General features: G+C 49.7%; 1 protein-coding gene and 1 long non-coding RNA gene across 5 annotated transcripts in view; both read left to right on the forward strand.

Moving 5' to 3' along the window:
* Positions 1-20,004, forward strand: part of LOC118393317 (phosphatidylinositol 4-phosphate 5-kinase type-1 beta-like) — a 114,476-nt gene extending 94,472 nt beyond the window's left edge. For all 4 annotated transcript variants that reach the window (XM_052461671.1, XM_052461672.1, XM_052461673.1 and 1 more), the window contains 3 exons: positions 9,796-9,913; positions 16,987-17,116; positions 18,732-20,004. In XM_052461671.1, coding sequence (XP_052317631.1) covers positions 9,796-9,913; positions 16,987-17,116; positions 18,732-18,734 — 251 coding nt within the window. In that variant the 3' untranslated portion in view covers positions 18,735-20,004. The remainder of the gene's footprint in view (positions 1-9,795; positions 9,914-16,986; positions 17,117-18,731) is intronic.
* LOC127907277 (uncharacterized) lies at positions 9,039-9,782 on the forward strand. Its single transcript, XR_008063999.1, has 3 exons — positions 9,039-9,223; positions 9,284-9,433; positions 9,550-9,782. It is a non-coding gene; the product is annotated as an uncharacterized LOC127907277 (long non-coding RNA).
* Positions 20,005-20,025: the final 21 nt, after the last annotated feature.

The raw sequence follows: 20,025 nt of genomic DNA on the forward strand, positions 1-20,025 counted from the left end.
AGTTAGAATCAGGACCCTGTCAGCAGTGACGGGGTGTATATGGCTGGCTGAGTTAGAATCAGGACCCTGTCAGCAGTGATGGGGGTGTATATGGCTGGCTGAGTTAGAATCAGGACCCTGTCAGCAGTGACGGGGGTGTATATGGCTGGCTGAGTTAGAATCAGGACCCTGTCAGCAGTGATGGGGGTGTATATGGCTGGCTGAGTTAGAATCAGGACCCTGACAGCAGTGACGGGGGTGTATATGGCTGGCTGAGTTAGAATCAGGACCCTGTCAGCAGTGACGGGGTGTATATGGCTGGCTGAGTTAGAATCAGGACCCTGTCAGCAGTGACGGGGGTGTATATGGCTGGCTGAGTTAGAATCAGGACCCTGTCAGCAGTGATGGGGGTGTATATGGCTGGCTGAGTTAGAATCAGGACCCTGTCAGCAGTGACGGGGGTGTATATGGCTGGCTGAGTTAGAATCAGGACCCTGTCAGCAGTGACGGGGGTGTATATGGCTGGCTGAGTTAGAATCAGGACCCTGTCAGCAGTGACGGGGGTGTATATGGCTGGCTGAGTTAGAATCAGGACCCTGTCAGCAGTGACGGGGGTGTATATGGCTGGCTGAGTTAGAATCAGGACCCTGACAGCAGTGACGGGGTGTATATGGCTGGCTGAGTTAGAATCAGGACCCTGTCAGCAGTGACGGGGTGTATATGGCTGGCTGAGTTAGAATCAGGACCCTGTCAGCAGTGACGGGGGTGTATATGGCTGGCTGAGTTAGAATCAGGACCCTGTCAGCAGTGACGGGGGTGTGATGGGGTGTATATGGCTGGCTGAGTTAGGAATCTGATATGGCTGGCTGAGTTAGAATCAGGACCCTGTCAGCAGTGATGGGGTGTATATGGCTGGCTGAGTTAGAATCAGGACCCTGTCAGCAGTGACGGGGTGTATATGGCTGGCTGAGTTAGAATCAGGACCCTGTCAGCAGTGACGGGGTGTATATGGCTGGCTGAGTTAGAATCAGGACCCTGTCAGCAGTGATGGGGCTGTTAGAATAGGACCCTGGCAGTGGCTGTAGTTGAGTTAGAATCAGGACCCTGTCAGCAGTGACGGGGTGTATATGGCTGGCTGAGTTAGAAATCAGGACCCTGTCAGCAGTGACGGGGTGTATATGGCTGGCTGAGTTAGAATCAGGACCCTGTCAGCAGTGATGGGGGTGTATATGGCTGGCTGAGTTAGAATCAGGACCCTGTCAGCAGTGATGGGGGTGTATATGGCTGGCTGAGTTAGAATCAGGACCCTGTCAGCAGTGACGGGGGTGTATATGGCTGGCTGAGTTAGAATCAGGACCCTGTCAGGACCCTGTCAGCAGTGACGGGGGGTGTATATGGCTGGCTGAGTTAGAATCAGGACCCTGAGAATCAGCCCTGTCAGCAGTGACGGGGTGTATATGGCTGGCTGAGTTAGAATCAGGACCCTGTCAGCAGTGATGTATATGGCTGGCTGAGTTAGAATCAGGACCCTGTCAGCAGTGATGGGGGTGTATATGGCTGGCTGAGTTAGAATCAGGACCCTGTCAGCAGTGACGGGGTGTATATGGCTGGCTGAGTTAGAATCAGGACCCTGTCAGCAGTGACGGGGTGTATATGGCTGGCTGAGTTAGAATCAGGACCCTGTCAGCAGTGACGGGGTGTATATGGCTGGCTGAGTTAGAATCAGGACCCTGTCAGCAGTGACGGGGGTGTATATGGCTGGCTGAGTTAGAATCAGGACCCTGTCAGCAGTGATGGGGTGTATATGGCTGGCTGAGTTAGAATCAGGACCCTGTCAGCAGTGACGGGGTGTATATGGCTGGCTGAGTTAGAATCAGGACCCTGTCAGCAGTGACGGGGTGTATATGGCTGGCTGAGTTAGAATCAGGACCCTGTGACGGGGTGTATATGGCTGGCTGAGTTAGACAGCAGTGACGGGGGTGTATATGGCTGGCTGAGTTAGAATCAGGACCCTGTCAGCAGTGACGGGGGTGTATATGGCTGGCTGAGTTAGAATCAGGACCCTGTCAGCAGTATGGCTGGCTGAGTTAGTTAGAATCTGGCTGAGGACCCTGTCAGCAGTGACGGGGTGTATATGGCTGGCTGAGTTAGAATCAGGACCCTGTCAGCAGTGACGGGGTGTATATGGCTGGCTGAGTTAGAATCAGGACCCTGTCAGCAGTGACGGGGGTGTATATGTGGCTGAGTTAGAATCAGGACCCTGTCAGCAGTGATGGGGTGTATATGGCTGGCTGAGTTAGAATCAGGACCCTGGCAGTGGGGGTGTATATGTGGCTGAGTTAGAATCAGGACCCTGTCAGCAGTGATGGGGTGTATATGGCTGGCTGAGTTAGAATCAGGACCCTGTCAGGTGAGTTAGAATCAGGACCCTGTCAGCAGTGATGTATGGCTGGCTGAGTTAGAATCAGGACCCTGACAGCAGTGACGGGGTGTATATGGCTGGCTGAGTTAGAATCAGGACCCTGTCAGCAGTGACGGGGTGTATATGGCTGGCTGAGTTAGAATCAGGACCCTGTCAGCAGTGGCGGGGTGTATATGGCTGGCTGAGTTAGAATCAGGACCCTGTCAGCAGTGATGGGGGTGTATATGGCTGGCTGAGTTAGAATCAGGACCCTGTCAGCAGTGACGGGGGTGTATATGGCTGGCTGAGTTAGAATCAGGACCCTGTCAGCAGTGACGGGGGTGTATATGGCTGGCTGAGTTAGAATCAGGACCCTGACAGCAGTGACGGGGTGTATATGGCTGGCTGAGTTAGAATCAGGACCCTGACAGCAGTGACGGGGTGTATATGGCTGGCTGAGTTAGAATCAGGACCCTGTCAGCAGTGACGGGGTGTAATATGGCTGGCTGAGTTAGAATCAGGACCCTGTCAGCAGTGACGGGGTGTATATGGCTGGCTGAGTTAGAATCAGGACCCTGTCAGCAGTGACGGGGGTGTATATGGCTGGCTGAGTTAGAATCAGGACCCTGTCAGCAGTGACGGGGTGTAATATGGCTGGCTGAGTTAGAATCAGGACCCTGTCAGCAGTGACGGGGTGTATATGGCTGGCTGAGTTAGAATCAGGACCCTGTCAGCAGTGACGGGGCAGTGGCAGGGGTGTATATGGCTGGCTGAGTTAGAATCAGGACCCTGACAGCAGTGACGGGGTGTATATGGCTGGCTGAGTTAGAATGTATGATGGGGGTGGCTGGCTGAGTTAGAATCAGGACCCTGACAGCAGTGACGGGGTGTATATGGCTGGCTGAGTTAGAATCAGGACCCTGTCAGCAGTGTATGGCTGGCTGGCTGAGTTAGAATCAGGACCCTGTCAGCAGTGATGGGGTGTATATGGCTGGCTGAGTTAGAATCAGGACCCTGTCAGCAGTGACGGGGTGTATATGGCTGGCTGAGTTAGAATCAGGACCCTGTCAGCAGTGACGGGGGTGTATATGGCTGGCTGAGTTAGAATCAGGACCCTGTCAGCAGTGACGGGGGGTGTATATGGCTGGCTGAGTTAGAATCAGGACCCTGTCAGCAGTGACGGGGGTGTATATGGCTGGCTGAGTTAGAATCAGGACCCTGACAGCAGTGGCAGGGGTGTATATGGCTGGCTGAGTTAGAATCAGGACCCTGACAGCAGTGACGGGGTGTAATATGGCTGGCTGAGTTAGAATCAGGACCCTGTCAGCAGTGACGGGGTGTATATGGCTGGCTGAGTTAGAATCAGGACCCTGTCAGCAGTGACGGGGTGTATATGGCTGGCTGAGTTAGAATCAGGACCCTGTCAGCAGTGACGGGGTGTATATGGCTGGCTGAGTTAGAATCAGGACCCTGTCAGCAGTGACGGGGTGTATATGGCTGGGGACCCTGTGTGTATATGGCTGGCTGAGTTAGAATCAGGACCCTGACAGCAGTGACGGGGTGTATATGGCTGGCTGAGTTAGAATCAGGACCCTGTCAGCAGTGACGGGGGTGTATATGGCTGGCTGAGTTAGAATCAGGACCCTGTCAGCAGTGACGGGGTGTATATGGCTGGCTGAGTTAGAATCAGGACCCTGTCAGCAGTGACGGGGTGTATATGGCTGGCTGAGTTAGAATCAGGACCCTGACAGCAGTGACGGGGGTGTATATGGCTGGCTGAGTTAGAATCAGGACCCTGTCAGCAGTGGCAGGGGTGTATATGGCTGGCTGAGTTAGAATCAGGACCCTGACAGCAGTGACGGGGGTGTATATGGCTGGCTGAGTTAGAATCAGGACCCTGACAGCAGTGACGGGGGTGTATATGGCTGGCTGAGTTAGAATCAGGACCCTGTCAGCAGTGACGGGGGTGTATATGGCTGGCTGAGTTAGAATCAGGACCCTGACAGCAGTGACGGGGTGTATATGGCTGGCTGAGTTAGAATCAGGACCCTGTCAGCAGTGATGGGGGTGTATATGGCTGGCTAAGTTAGAATCAGGACCCTGTCAGCAGTGACGGGGTGTAATATGGCTGGCTGAGTTAGAATCAGGACCCTGTCAGCAGTGACGGGGTGTATATGGCTGGCTGAGTTAGAATCAGGACCCTGTCAGCAGTGACGGGGGTGTATATGGCTGGCTGAGTTAGAATCAGGACCCTGACAGCAGTGGCAGGGGTGTATATGGCTGGCTGAGTTAGAATCAGGACCCTGACAGCAGTGATGGGCGTGTATATGGCTGGCTGAGTTAGAATCAGGACCCTGTCAGCAGTGACGGGGTGTAATATGGCTGGCTGAGTTAGAATCAGGACCCTGTCAGCAGTGATGGGCGTGTATATGGCTGGCTGAGTTAGAATCAGGACCCTGACAGCAGTGACGGGGTGTATATGGCTGGCTGAGTTAGAATCAGGACCCTGACAGCAGTGACGGGGGTGTATATGGCTGGCTGAGTTAGAATCAGGACCCTGACAGCAGTGGCAGGGGTGTATATGGCTGGCTGAGTTAGAATCAGGACCCTGACAGCAGTGACGGGGTGTAATATGGCTGGCTGAGTTAGAATCAGGACCCTGTCAGCAGTGACGGGGTGTATATGGCTGGCTGAGTTAGAATCAGGACCCTGTCAGCAGTGACGGGGGGGTGTATATGGCTGGCTGAGTTAGAATCAGGACCCTGTCAGCAGTGATGGGGGTGTATATGGCTGGCTGAGTTAGAATCAGGACCCTGACAGCAGTGACGGGGGTATATGGCTGGCTGAGTTAGAATCAGGACCCTGTCAGCAGTGACAGGGGTGTATATGGCTGGCTGAGTTAGAATCAGGACCCTGTCAGCAGTGACGGGGTGTATATGGCTGGCTGAGTTAGAATCAGGACCCTGACAGCAGTGGCAGGGGTGTATATGGCTGGCTGAGTTAGAATCAGGACCCTGACAGCAGTGATGGGGGTGTATATGGCTGGCTGAGTTAGAATCAGGACCCTGTCAGCAGTGACGGGGGTGTATATGGCTGGCTGAGTTAGAATCAGGACCCTGTCAGCAGTGATGGGGGTGTATATGGCTGGCTGAGTTAGAATCAGGACCCTGACAGCAGTGACGGGGGTGTATATGGCTGGCTGAGTTAGAATCAGGACCCTGACAGCAGTGATGGGGTGTATATGGCTGGCTGAGTTAGAATCAGGACCCTGTCAGCAGTGATGGGGGTGTATATGGCTGGCTGAGTTAGAATCAGGACCCTGACAGCAGTGACGGGGGTGTAATATGGCTGGCTGAGTTAGAATCAGGACCCTGTCAGCAGTGACGGGGTGTATATGGCTGGCTGAGTTAGAATCAGGACCCTGTCAGCAGTGACGGGGTGTATATGGCTGGTTGAGTTAGAATCAGGACCCTGTCAGCAGTGATGGGGGTGTATATGGCTGGCTGAGTTAGAATCAGGACCCTGACAGCAGTGACGGGGTGTATATGGCTGGCTGAGTTAGAATCAGGACCCTGTCAGCAGTGACGGGGGTGTATATGGCTGGCTGAGTTAGAATCAGGACCCTGTCAGCAGTGGCAGGGGTGTATATGGCTGGCTGAGTTAGAATCAGGACCCTGTCAGCAGTGATGGGGGTGTATATGGCTGGCTGAGTTAGAATCAGGACCCTGACAGCAGTGACGGGGGTGTATATGGCTGGCTAAGTTAGAATCAGGACCCTGTCAGCAGTGGCAGGGGTGTATATGGCTGGCTGAGTTAGAATCAGGACCCTGACAGCAGTGACGGGGGCTGAGTTAGAATGTATATGGCTGGCTGAGTTAGAATCAGGACCCTGACAGCAGTGACGGGGTGTATATGGCTGGCTGAGTTAGAATCAGGACCCTGTCAGCAGTGACGGGGGTGTAATATGGCTGGCTGAGTTAGAATCAGGACCCTGTCAGCAGTGACGGGGTGTATATGGCTGGCTGAGTTAGAATCAGGACCCTGTCAGCAGTGACGGGGGTGTATATGGCTGGCTGAGTTAGAATCAGGACCCTGTCAGCAGTGACGGGGTGTATATGGCTGGCTGAGTTAGAATCAGGACCCTGACAGCAGTGGCAGGGGTGTATATGGCTGGCTGAGTTAGAATCAGGACCCTGACAGCAGTGACGGGGGTGTAATATGGCTGGCTGAGTTAGAATCAGGACCCTGACAGCAGTGACGGGGGTGTATATGGCTGGCTGAGTTAGAATCAGGACCCTGTCAGCAGTGACGGGGGTGTATATGGCTGGCTGAGTTAGAATCAGGACCCTGTCAGCAGTGACGGGGGTGTAATATGGCTGGCTGAGTTAGAATCAGGACCCTGGCAGCAGTGACGGGGGTGTAATATGGCTGGCTGAGTTAGAATCAGGACCCTGTCAGCAGTGACAGGGGTGTATATGGCTGGCTGAGTTAGAATCAGGACCCTGTCAGCAGTGACGGGGGTGTAATATGGCTGGCTGAGTTAGAATCAGGACCCTGTCAGCAGTGACGGGGGTGTATATGGCTGGCTGAGTTAGAATCAGGACCCTGTCAGCAGTGACGGGGTGTATATGGCTGGCTGAGTTAGAATCAGGACCCTGTCAGCAGTGATGGGGGTGTATATGGCTGGCTGAGTTAGAATCAGGACCCTGTCAGCAGTGACGGGGGTGTAATATGGCTGGCTGAGTTAGAATCAGGACCCTGTCAGCAGTGACGGGGGTGTATATGGCTGGCTGAGTTAGAATCAGGACCCTGTCAGCAGTGATGGGGGTGTATATGGCTGGCTGAGTTAGAATCAGGACCCTGTCAGCAGTGATGGGGGTGTATATGGCTGGCTGAGTTAGAATCAGGACCCTGTCAGCAGTGACGGGGGTGTATATGGCTGGCTGAGTTAGAATCAGGACCCTGTCAGCAGTGATGGGGGTGTATATGGCTGGCTAAGTTAGAATCAGGACCCTGTCAGCAGTGATGGGGGTGTATATGGCTGGCTGAGTTAGAATCAGGACCCTGTCAGCAGTGATGGGGGTGTATATGGCTGGCTGAGTTAGAATCAGGACCCTGTCAGCAGTGATGGGGGTGTATATGGCTGGCTGAGTTAGAATCAGGACCCTGACAGCAGTGATGGGGGTGTATATGGCTGGCTGAGTTAGAATCAGGACCCTGACAGCAGTGATGGGGGTGTATATGGCTGGCTGAGTTAGAATCAGGACCCTGACAGCAGTGATGGGGGTGTATATGGCTGGCTGAGTTAGAATCAGGACCCTGACAGCAGTGATGGGGGTGTATATGGCTGGCTGAGTTAGAATCAGGACCCTGACAGCAGTGATGGGGTGTAATATGGCTGGCTGAGTTAGAATCAGGACCCTGACAGCAGTGATGGGGGTGTATATGGCTGGCTAAGTTAGAATCAGGACCCTGTCAGCAGTGACGGGGGTGTAATATGGCTGGCTGAGTTAGAATCAGGACCCTGACAGCAGTGATGGGGGTGTATATGGCTGGCTAAGTTAGAATCAGGACCCTGTCAGCAGTGACGGGGGTGTAATATGGCTGGCTGAGTTAGAATCAGGACCCTGTCAGCAGTGATGGGGGTGTATATGGCTGGCTGAGTTAGAATCAGGACCCTGTCAGCAGTGACGGGGGTGTAATATGGCTGGCTGAGTTAGAATCAGGACCCTGACAGCAGTGATGGGGGTGTATATGGCTGGCTGAGTTAGAATCAGGACCCTGACAGCAGTGACGGGGGTGTAATATGGCTGGCTGAGTTAGAATCAGGACCCTGTCAGCAGTAGCCACTAAGCTTTCGTAACTCTTGACCTTCCTCCTCTGTAACACCACTGTTGGCCAATATTACAGGAAGAGATGAGGGCGTGGACTTCTGAATAAGGCTGAGGGAAGTATTGGTTTATATTGCTACATAGCTTCTTTAGTTAATTAGAAATCCTATTTTTTTCCTGTTGTAACTAAACAACACCCTGGTACATTATGTACAACCGTCACAGACCATGTACCCTGTCCATGGATGATTTCATTTGGCCCCCAGAAGTGTTTTTTGTTCAGGGGGCATAAAATACTGTAAAAACACCAGCAAATCAACTCCAAGTGATGTTTATCTGTTCTAAAGTATTCCCACTCTCCATAGAGAGACGTAGATACATGTACGGTTTTAAATGATTGTTTTCATCAAATATTCATCTAGAGGATGATCCCTTCCATTAAGCAAATTAAATGTTTGAATTTGAATAGCGTACTCTATTCCAGTTAACCAGTTCTACTCATACTATTTTGGGGGATAGAAGGTTCATGCAGGGACACTTACATAATTGTTTTATTGACACTTTATTATCTCATCTAATTAGACTAAATCAAACACACATGTTCTGTCCTGTGGGTCCAACTGTCTTTAGACCAATAGTACAGCAGCGTTTATAGATTGACTGACTGAAGGCATTATCACTGAGGTCATGGCTTTGTTTGTCTGTCTCTGAGGTCATGGCTTTGTGTATGTTTATCACTGAGGTCATGGCTTTGTGTATGTTTATCACTGAGGTCATGGCTTTGTGTATGTTTATCACTGAGGTCATGGCTTTGTGTTTGTTTATCACTGAGGTCATGGCTTTGTGTTTGTCTGTCACTGAGGTCATGGCTTTGTGTTTGTTTATCACTGAGGTCATGGCTTTGTGTATGTTTATCACTGAGGTCATGGCTTTGTGTTTGTCTGTCACTGAGGTCATGGCTTTGTGTTTGTTTATCACTGAGGTCATGGCTTTGTGTTTGTTTATCACTGAGGTCATGGCTTTGTGTATGTTTATCACTGGGGTCATGGCTTTGTGTTTGTCTGTCACTGAGGTCATGGCTTTGTGTTTGTCTGTCACTGAGGTCATGGCTTTGTGTTTGTCTGTCACTGAGGTCATGGCTTTGTGTTTGTCTGTCACTGAGGTCATGGCTTTGTGTTTGTCTGTCACTGAGGTCATGGCTTTGTGTTTGTCTGTCACTGAGGTCATGGCTTTGTTTGTCTGTCACTGAGGTCATGGCTTTGTGTTTGTCTGTCACTGAGGTCATGGCTTTGTTTGTCTGTCACTGAGGTCATGGCTTTGTGTATGTTTATCACTGAGGTCATGGCTTTGTGTTTGTCTGTCACTGAGGTCATGGCTTTGTGTTTGTCTGTCACTGAGGTCATGGCTTTGTGTTTGTTTGTCACTGAGGTCATGGCTTTGTGTTTGTTTGTCACTGAGGTCATGGCTTTGTGTTTGTTTGTCACTGAGGTCATGGCTTTGTGTTTGTTTGTCACTGAGGTCATGGCTTTGTGTTTGTTTATCACTGAGGTCATGGCTTTGTGTGTGTTTGTGTGTTTCTCCCAGTGTTTGGCTCCTACCTGCGTCCTGACCTCGTCCCTGACACCCCGTCCTTCTACGAGGGCTCCTCCATGGGAACCATCTCCTCCATCTTTGTCAACCTGGAGACCCAGTCTGAAGACAGGTACCTCTATCTGCCGTCTACCTCTGTTTCCTCTAGACCTTCCATGTCTCCCCTCCATCCCTCTACCTGAAGACTCCCCTTCCAGTTCTACCTGTCTTCTCAAAGGCCCAATTCCAAATGGATATATTTACACCCGTGTGTAAATATTGGCAACAAGGATTTTGACCTGGGACACCAGGTGAGTGAACAATTGAGCTAATTAATGACGGAACCAACAAACCCTCCAGATCAGATCAGCAGCAGAGCCCCTGAGTTGATCAGCCCTGCCTACTATAGGGATTTCCCTGAGGGGAGAGTGTGATTTAGATGATGACAGGTTAGACACACTGAGCTACCTGGGAGGCCTGAGGGAAAACATAGGACTCTGCCCCCACACGTTGTGGTGACGAGCCACATGGAACAGGTGACTCAGATTTGTCAGGCTTTGTGACAGTTTCCACTAAAGATGCCCGGGAAGACCTGCTGGGAAGACCTGCTGGGAAGACCTGCTGGGAAGACCTGCTGGGAAGACCTGCTGGGAAGACCTGCTCAACCTGCGTTGAGTTCAGATGCAGTGCAGTCCATAAACCATGGACTTAAAATTCTAATCTCCCTCTAGAAAGAACCGTTTCTTCTCCTCTCATCTCATCTCCCCCAGCCCTCTCCGTCTGTCCGTCCAGTAGTCGGTTTCTTCTCCTCTCATCTCATCTCCCCCAGCCCTCTCCGTCTGTCCGTCCAGTAGTCTGTTTCTTCTCCTCTCATCTCATCTCCCCCCAGCCCTCTCTGTCTGTCTGTCCAGTAGTCTGTCTGTTCTTCTCTCATCTCCCCCCAGCCCTCTCCGTCTGTCTGTCCAGTAGTCTGTCTGTTCTTCTCTCATCTCCCCCCAGCCCTCTCCGTCTGTCTGTCCAGTAGTCTGTCTCTTCTTCTCTCATCTCCCCCCAGCCCTCTCCGTCTGTCTGTCCAGTAGTCTGTCTCTTCTTCTCTCATCTCCCCCCAGCCCTCTCCGTCTGTCTCTTCTTCTCTCATCTCCCCCAGCCCTCTCCGTCTGTCTGTCCAGTAGTCTGTCTCTTCTTCTCTCATCTCCCCCAGCCCTCTCCGTCTGTCTGTCCAGTAGTCTGTTTCTTCTTCTCTCATCTCCCCCCAGCCCTCTCCGTCTGTCTGTCCAGTAGTCTGTTTCTTCTTCTCTCATCTCCCCCCAGCCCTCTCCGTCTGTCTGTCCAGTAGTCTGTCTCTTCTTCTCTCATCTCCCCCCAGCCCTCTCCGTCTGTCTCTTCTTCTCTCATCTCCCCCCAGCCCTCTCCGTCTGTCTGTCCAGTAGTCTGTCTCTTCTTCTCTCATCTCCCCCCAGCCCTCTCCGTCTGTCTCTTCTTCTCTCATCTCCCCCAGCCCTCTCCGTCTGTCTGTCCAGTAGTCTGTCTCTTCTTCTCTCATCTCCCCCCAGCCCTCTCCGTCTGTCTGTCCAGTAGTCTGTCTCTTCTTCTCTCATCTCCCCCCAGCCCTCTCCGTCTGTCTGTCCAGTAGTCTGTCTCTTCTTCTCTCATCTCCCCCCAGCCCTCTCCGTCTGTCTGTCCAGTAGTCTGTCTCTTCTTCTCTCATCTCCCCCCAGCCCTCTCCGTCTGTCTGTCCAGTAGTCTGTCTCTTCTTCTCTCATCTCCCCCAGCCCTCTCCGTCTGTCTGTCCAGTAGTCTGTCTCTTCTTCTCTCATCTCCCCCCAGCCCTCTCCGTCTGTCTGTCCAGTAGTCTGTCTCTTCTTCTCTCATCTCCCCCCAGCCCTCTCCGTCTGTCTGTCCAGTAGTCTGTCTCTTCTTCTCTCATCTCCCCCCAGCCCTCTCCGTCTGTCTGTCCAGTAGTCTGTTTCTTCTTCTCTCATCTCCCCCCAGCCCTCTCCGTCTGTCTGTCCAGTAGTCTGTTTCTTCTTCTCTCATCTCCCCAGCCCTCTCCGTCTGTCTGTCCAGTAGTCTGTTTCTTCTTCTCTCATCTCCCCCCAGCCCTCTCCGTCTGTCTGTCCAGTAGTCTGTTTCTTCTTCTCTCATCTCCCCCCAGCCCTCTCCGTCTGTCCGTCCAGTAGTCTGTTTCTTATCCTCTCATCTCCCCCAGCCCTCTCCGTCTGTCCGTCCAGTAGTCTGTTTCTTCTCCTCTCCTCTCATCTCCCCCCAGCCCTCTCCGTCTGTCTGTCCAGTAGTCTGTTTCTTCTTCTCTCATCTCCCCCCAGCCCTCTCCGTCTGTCTGTCCAGTAGTCTGTCTCTTCTTCTCTCATCTCCCCCCAGCCCTCTCCGTCTGTCTGTCCAGTAGTCTGTTTCTTCTTCTCTCATCTCCCCCCAGCCCTCTCCGTCTGTCTGTCCAGTAGTCTGTTTCTTCTTCTCTCATCTCCCCCCAGCCCTCTCCGTCTGTCTGTCCAGTAGTCTGTTTCTTCTTCTCTCATCTCCCCCCAGCCCTCTCCGTCTGTCTGTCCAGTAGTCTGTCTCTTCTTCTCTCATCTCCCCCAGCCCTCTCCGTCTGTCTGTCCAGTAGTCTGTTTCTTCTCCTCTCCTCTCATCTCCCCCCAGCCCTCTCCGTCTGTCTGTCCAGTAGTCTGTCTCTTCTTCTCTCATCTCCCCCCAGCCCTCTCCGTCTGTCTGTCCAGTAGTCTGTTTCTTCTTCTCTCATCTCCCCCCAGCCCTCTCCGTCTGTCTGTCCAGTAGTCTGATTCTTCTTCTCTCATCTCCCCCAGCCCTCTCTGTCTGTCTGTCCAGTAGTCTGTTTCTTCTTCTCTCATCTCCCCCAGCCCTCTCCGTCTGTCTGTCCAGTAGTCTGTCTCTTCTTCTCTCATCTCCCCCAGCCCTCTCCGTCTGTCTGTCCAGTAGTCTGTCTCTTCTTCTCTCATCTCCCCCAGCCCTCTCCGTCTGTCTCTTCTTCTCTCATCTCCCCCCAGCCCTCTCCGTCTGTCTGTCCAGTAGTCTGTCTCTTCTTCTCTCATCTCCCCCCAGCCCTCTCCGTCTGTCTCTTCTTCTCTCATCTCCCCCCAGCCCTCTCCGTCTGTCTGTCCAGTAGTCTGTCTCTTCTTCTCTCATCTCCCCCCAGCCCTCTCCGTCTGTCTGTCCAGTAGTCTGTCTCTTCTTCTCTCATCTCCCCCCAGCCCTCTCCGTCTGTCTGTCCAGTAGTCTGTCTCTTCTTCTCTCATCTCCCCCAGCCCTCTCCGTCTGTCCGTCCAGTAGTCTGTTTCTTCTCCTCTCATCTCCCCCAGCCCTCTCCGTCTGTCTGTCCAGTAGTCTGTTTCTTCTTCTCTCATCTCCCCCCAGCCCTCTCCGTCTGTCTGTCCAGTAGTCTGTTTCTTCTTCTCTCATCTCCCCCCAGCCCTCTCCGTCTGTCCGTCCAGTAGTCTGTTTCTTCTCCTCTCATCTCATCTCCCCCCAGCCCTCTCCGTCTGTCCGTCCAGTAGTCTGTTTCTTCTCCTCTCATCTCATCTCCCCCCAGCCCTCTCCGTCTGTCCGTCCAGTAGTCTGTTTCTTCTCCTCTCATCTCCCCCAGCCCTCTCCGTCTGTCCGTCCAGTAGTCTGTTTCTTCTCCTCTCATCTCCCCCCAGCCCTCTCCGTCTGTCCGTCCAGTAGTCTGTTTCTTCTCCTCTCATCTCCCCCCAGCCCTCTCCGTCTGTCCGTCCAGTAGTCTGTTTCTTCTCATCTCCCCCCAGCCCTCCGTCTGTCCGTCCAGTAGTCTGTTTCTTCTCATCTCCCCCAGCCCTCCGTCTGTCCGTCCAGTAGTCTGTTTCTTCTCATCTCCCCCCAGCCCTCCGTCTGTCCGTCCAGTAGTCTGTTTCTTCTCATCTCCCCCCAGCCCTCTCCGTCTGTCCGTCCAGTAGTCTGTTTCTTCTCATCTCCCCCCAGCCCTCTCCGTCTGTCCGTCCAGTAGTTCTGACTCTAACTCAAAGCCTCCATTCTGAGGCCTGCCTGGTCTTGCTCCCTTCTCAGGCACCTGTCTGTTGCCCTCAATTGTTTTATTAATGTTTCATTCATATTTGACTCCAGGCTTTCAGAAGGTCTGATTAAGAGGCATTGTTTAGATGAAAAATTGTGTGATTTGCTGCCAGGGTGACTTTCCACTCTGTATATACTGTGTCAGTCAGTAACAGGTGTGTGTGTGTCACCTTTAAGAGAGGTAGGCAATAACGTGCCATAAAATGGTAAACACATTCCTCAATTTAAGCAAAGTCAGGTGACTTCGTAAATGGCCTGTTTCAGATTTCACGCCAGCCCCATAGAGCCCCCTGCTGTTCACAATGCTGTGTTTTCATGGACGTTTATTTTCCTACGTCAGGAGAAGATTATTTGGGGACTGTTTTTCGATGTCCATGGCCCAGTGAAGGAGCTTCACATAAAACAGAATGTCCCAGAATTCCCTGCCCTAGATTCACTCATATCCTGTTGTCTGAGTTCATAGACATAAACTTCCCCTAGAGAGACCTCTACAGCCAGACATCAGACATCACACAGTCAGACTGTTTCTCTCTACATCCCCTGAAGCTGGATTCTTTGATGTAACATGCATTTAGCTACACCATCTGTATGGCCTGTTATGTTAGTGGTTTCCTAACTTTGTTGTGTTGTGCGAAATTGTAAACCACCTTAGTTAGGCCTTTTTGGGTTGTTCTTGAATTGCGTGACATTTGCATACACATAGCGTTGCCTTTGCGACCATGGAAAAATAGTTGCATATTATACGTTTTTGTTGATATTGAACTGTTTATCAATGATAAAACGTATTGCAAGTACTTTATACTGCAAAATGTTGTTTATTCGTTGTTTGAAGTACATAGAGTAAGCAAATCGGCTTGTCCCAGTAGTGATGTGTTGAGTTGTAGTGACATGTTTTGGGGATTTAGAGTCTTCACGTTTTACTGCCTTCAAATTAAGTTTTAAAAGGGATTCAATTTGTTGTTTTCCCTACACAACATGCTCAACATTTTCAGAGTGAACGATCATTTTAGGAAGTTGTCCTAATGTCCTAAAACAATAGAAAAACAAGGATTTATTGATGTCTTCACACCCCAGAGTTCATAGTTGGTGGAGGCAGCTTTTACACATCTGTGTATCATTTTGTATAAGATTCTACAAACTTCCACAACTCTTAGAGCAACATTTATCCATCATTTTTTTGCGAAATTGCTCAGGCTGAAGTTAATTTAAGTCCGGACTGAGACTGGACCACTCCAGGAACACGCAGCACCTCTTACAAAGCCATTCTGGTGTCTTGGCATTAACATTTGTTTAATTGTCCCGCTGATAAATATGAACTATCCCAGGGTTATGTTTTCAGAAGGCTTTCCTCTACTTTTTTACCTGTGCTTTGCTTCTTTCATACACTGCTCAAAAAAATAAAGGGAACACTAAAATAACACATCCTAGATCTGAATGAATGATATATTCTTATTAAATACTTTTTTCTTTACGTAGTTGAATGTGCTGACAACAAAATCACAAAAAAATTATCAATGGAAATCAAAGTTATCAACCCATGGAGCTCTGGATTTGGAGTCACACTCAAAATTAAAGTGGAAAACCACACTACAGGCTGATCCAACTTTGATGTAATGGCCTTAAAACAAGTCAAAATTAGGCTCAGTAGTGTGTGTGGCCTCCCTACAATGCCTGGGCATGCTCCTGATGAGGTGGCGGATGGTGTCCTGAGGGATCTCCTCCCAGACCTGGACTAAAGCATCCGCCAACTCCTGGACAGTCTGTGGTGCAACGTGACGTTGGTGGATGGAGCGAGACATGATGTCCCAGATGTGCTCAATTGGATTCAAGTCTGGGGAACGGGCGGGCCAGTCCATAGCATTAATGCCTTCCTCTTGCAGGAACTGCTGACACACTCCAGCCACATGAGGTCTAGCATTGTCTTGCATTAGGAGGAACCCAGAGCCAACCGCACAAGCATATGGTCTCACAAGGGGTCCGAGGATCTCATCTCGGTACCTAATGGCAGTCAGGCTACCTCTGACGAGCACATGGAGGGCTGTGTGGCCCCCCAAAGAAATGGTCCTTCTGTAGCTCAGTTGGTAGAGCATGGCGCTTGTAACGCCAGGGTAGTGGGTTCGATCCCCGGGACCACCCATACGTAGAATGTATGCACACATGAGACTGTAAGTCGCTTTGGATAAAAGCGTCTGCTAAATGGCATATATTATATTATTATTAAATGCCACCCCAAACCTTGACTGACCCACCGCCAAACCGGTCATGCTGGAGGATGTTGCAGGCAGCAGAACGTTCTCCAAGGCGTCTCCAGACTCTGTCACGTCTGTCACATGTGCTCAGTGTGAACCTGTTTTCATCTGTGAAGAGAACAGGGCGCCAGTGACAAATTTGCCAATCTTGGTGTTCTCTGGCAAATGCCAAACGTCCTGCACGGTGTTGGGCTGTAAGCACAACCCCCACCTGTGGATGTCGGGCCCTCATACCACCCTCATGGAGTCTGTTTCTGACCGTTTGAGCAGACACATGCACATTTGTGCTCTGCTGGAGGTCATTTTGCAGGGCTCTGGCAGTGCTCCTCCTTGCACAAAGGCGGAGGTAGCGGTCCTGCTGCTGGGTTGTTGCCCTCCTACGGCCTCCTCCACGTTTCCTGATGTACTGGCCTGTCTCCTGGTAGCGCCTCCATGCTCTGGACACTACACTGACAGACACAGCAAACCTTCTTGCCACAGCTCGCATTGATGTGCCATCCTGGATGAGCTGCACTACCTGAGCCACTTGTGTGGGTTGTAGACTCCGTCTCATGCTACCACTAGAGTGAAAGCACCGCCAGCATTCAAAAGAACGACCCCTTTATTTTGGTCCACTTAATAAACAAAACCATATCGGCTTCATCCATACGGAACGCACTGGCCACCACACACCAGTTGTTACCAAGCCTCCACTTGGGAAGGAGTGTGTTAAGTAATGTTTGGAAGGAGTGTGTTATGTTATACTTTAGTTTCATCCCAAATATCACCCTATTCCCTACACAGTGCACTAGGGACAAAATAATGACACTATGTAGGGAATAGGGTGCCATATTGGGACTCATACTCTCTTTTGTATGTCTACTCATGTGTCTTTGTTTCTCCTGTGTCCCTTTAGAGACGACATGGCGTCCAGCTCCACATTCACCCTGGAGGACAGCGCCATCTGTCTGACGTCAGAGCAGAGCACCATGGACGTAGAGGTGGACATGGACCAGGACGATGGCTCAGTGCTCGACGTCTACTTAGTGAGTTCTCACCCACTGGGTGTATCCCAAATGGCACCCTATTCCTTAAATAGTGCACTACATTTGACAAGTGCCCATATATAGTAGTGCCATAGGGAATATGGTGCCATTTGGGAGGGGCTGTGGTGGAGCGGTCTGAGTCTCTCTGTGTCCACATCACTCAGGACCTATCATGGTCCATACACACCAACATAGTCATGAAGGGGGCACGACAATGCCACTTCCCCCCCCTCTGCAGGCTGAAAAGATTTGGCATGGGCCCTCAGATCCTCAAAGTTCTAGTTTCACCATTGAGAGCATCTTTACTGGCTGTATCATCGCTTGGTATGACAACTGCTTGGGCATTCCGACTGTAAGTCGCTACAGAGGGTAGTGTGTATGGCCCAGTACATCACTGGGGTCAAGTTCCCTGCCATCCAGGACCTCCTATACCAGGCAGTGTCTGAGGAAAACCCTAAAAATTGTCAGACTCCAGCCACCCAAGTCCTAGACTGGGTTAATTTCTTTGCCACATTTTTTTGCAGTATTATTTTAGTGCCTTATTGCAAACAGGATGCAGGTTTTGGAGTATTTGTATTCTTTACAGGCTTCCTTATTTTCCCTCTGTATTTTTTGTTTGTATTGTGGAGTAACTACAATTATCTCCTATCACTACCATTTAAACTCTGCAACTGTTTTAAAATCACCAATGGCCTCATGGTGAAATCCCTGAGTGGTTTCCTTCCTCTCTGGCAACTTCGTTAGGAAGGGCGAATGTATCTTTGCAGTGTATTGATACATCATCTAGAGTGTAATTAATAACTGCACCGTGCTCAAAGGGATATTCGAAATCTGCATTTTTTATCACTAATCTACTAATAGGTGCCCTTCTTTGCAAACCATTCCAAACCCTCCCTGGCCTTTGTGGCTGAATCTATGCTTGAAATCCACTGCTCGACTGAGGGACCTTACAATTATCTGTATGTGTGAGGTATAAAGATGGGGTAGTCATTTATAAATAATTGATAAACAGTATTATTTTAGACAGAGTTCATGCAATTATTATGTAACTTGTTAAGAACATTTTTACTTATTTAGTTTTGACATTTAATACATTTGTAAACATTTCTAAAAACATAATTCCACTTTGACATTATGGGGTATTGTGTGTAGATCAGTAACACAAGATTTCTATTTAATACATATCAGGCTGTAACAACAAAATGTGGATCTCCGTCAAGGGGTGTGATTACTTTCTGAAGGCACCTTATCCTGATTGCCAAGTCACTTTTACCCCTACCTACATACATATTACCTCAACTAACTCGTACCCCTACACATTGACCGATTTGTTCCTAAATCAAATACCCAGAGGTTTTCCTTGTATTCAGCCTCGTTATTTGTGTTACTATTTACTTTATTAATTGAGAAAATGTCTCTTACCATCTCTGCATTAGTGGGAAAGGGCTCGTAAGTGAACACCTGTTGTATTCGGCGCATGTGACAAATGAAATTCGATTTGGCCCTCCAGGACTGAAGATGCCCACCCCTGCCTTAGGAACAGATATGTCAAGGGGATATAATGAGCTGTATTTGTAGTATTTACTCACACTGCACTTTCTCTCTTGTGTTTCAGTGAAAGGGGAAGCTTACAGACAACCATTTCCTCCACCATTTTACTTTTGTCAATCATCTGACAATCGCTACACTCCATTGGACAGGGCTCCTTTGACTCCACCCCCAGCGCTGCTAGATCCACTCTGTCACCAAAACAAAGGACTGGGATGCTCACATCTGATAGGCTGATGGACTGAAACAAGACACCAATGAAATCAGTGATTGACATCCATTGGAATTACATGACATTCCATAATTAATGTGATCAATTTCAGACCCAACAGCTTCTTAGAGCATGTCAGAGAAGTCCCTTATTTTCTTTTTGTAGAATATTCCTTTTTCCATGGCCTATAAATTCATATATATATTTAGAAAAAGTATAGAAAAACATTTCTTTGAATGTTTTAATTTTCCTACGGACCAGAAGTGACTCTTTAAAGTGATTTAAAAGTTATAGCACTTGCTTTGTAGTAGCTGGTTGGATGAACGTTTACAGTGACAACAGCATCTTGGCCATTGCAAAAGTGTGATGGTGTCATGGAAAACAAGGCCAATATGGAGGATGAGCCTGGACTCATTATGCTGTAAATGGAACATCTGATACATTCTGAAACCGCCAAGGCCAAACTCTAAAGACTCATTGGCTGCTATGTTGAAGGTAGCCAGCCAACCAAACATCTTGCTATGAAGTCCTGTCTGATTGGAATGAAGTAAAGGAGCAGTTTGAAGGCCTGCTGTTGACCTGAGATAGGGTCAGTGTTTCTGGATCTCCAGCTCCATGGAGGGTGATATGCACTCGTTCCTGACAAAATGGCACTTTGGATGTTAGTTTTGAATACTGTATGTAAGAACTATTTTTCTTGAATGTTGGGTTTAAGTGATCACCAAACCTAAACACAGTTTTGGATCGGTGGAATATGCACATTTTTACACCTATGTATGTCATTGCTAAGTACGTGGGTAGATGCACAGACAATGAAGGACTACGGTAGATTGTTTTTGATGCACAGACTAGTTTTATGGGGAAGGGGTGTCATGGCTGAGGATTTTCTTTGAACAAGCGTGTCCTCTTTATTGCTAAGCAGCAGTTGGCCTCCATTTTAGACTGAGAAGCTGGTACATGACCTCACCCTGAAGACCATATCAAACTGTCTCTGAATTCCATGATCACGCGTCGGTTTTGAGACCATAATTTATTACATAAATCTCAAATATACGGTTTGCTGAAGAGAAATATTTTAATCATTGAATGTAAAGACACTCCTAAAAGAAATAAAAATGCTTGACACTTGTCTCTCACATTTCCCATTCAT

Source organism: Oncorhynchus keta, chromosome 14, assembly GCF_023373465.1.
Source record: "Oncorhynchus keta strain PuntledgeMale-10-30-2019 chromosome 14, Oket_V2, whole genome shotgun sequence".
NCBI classification, from domain to species: Eukaryota; Metazoa; Chordata; class Actinopteri; order Salmoniformes; family Salmonidae; genus Oncorhynchus; species Oncorhynchus keta.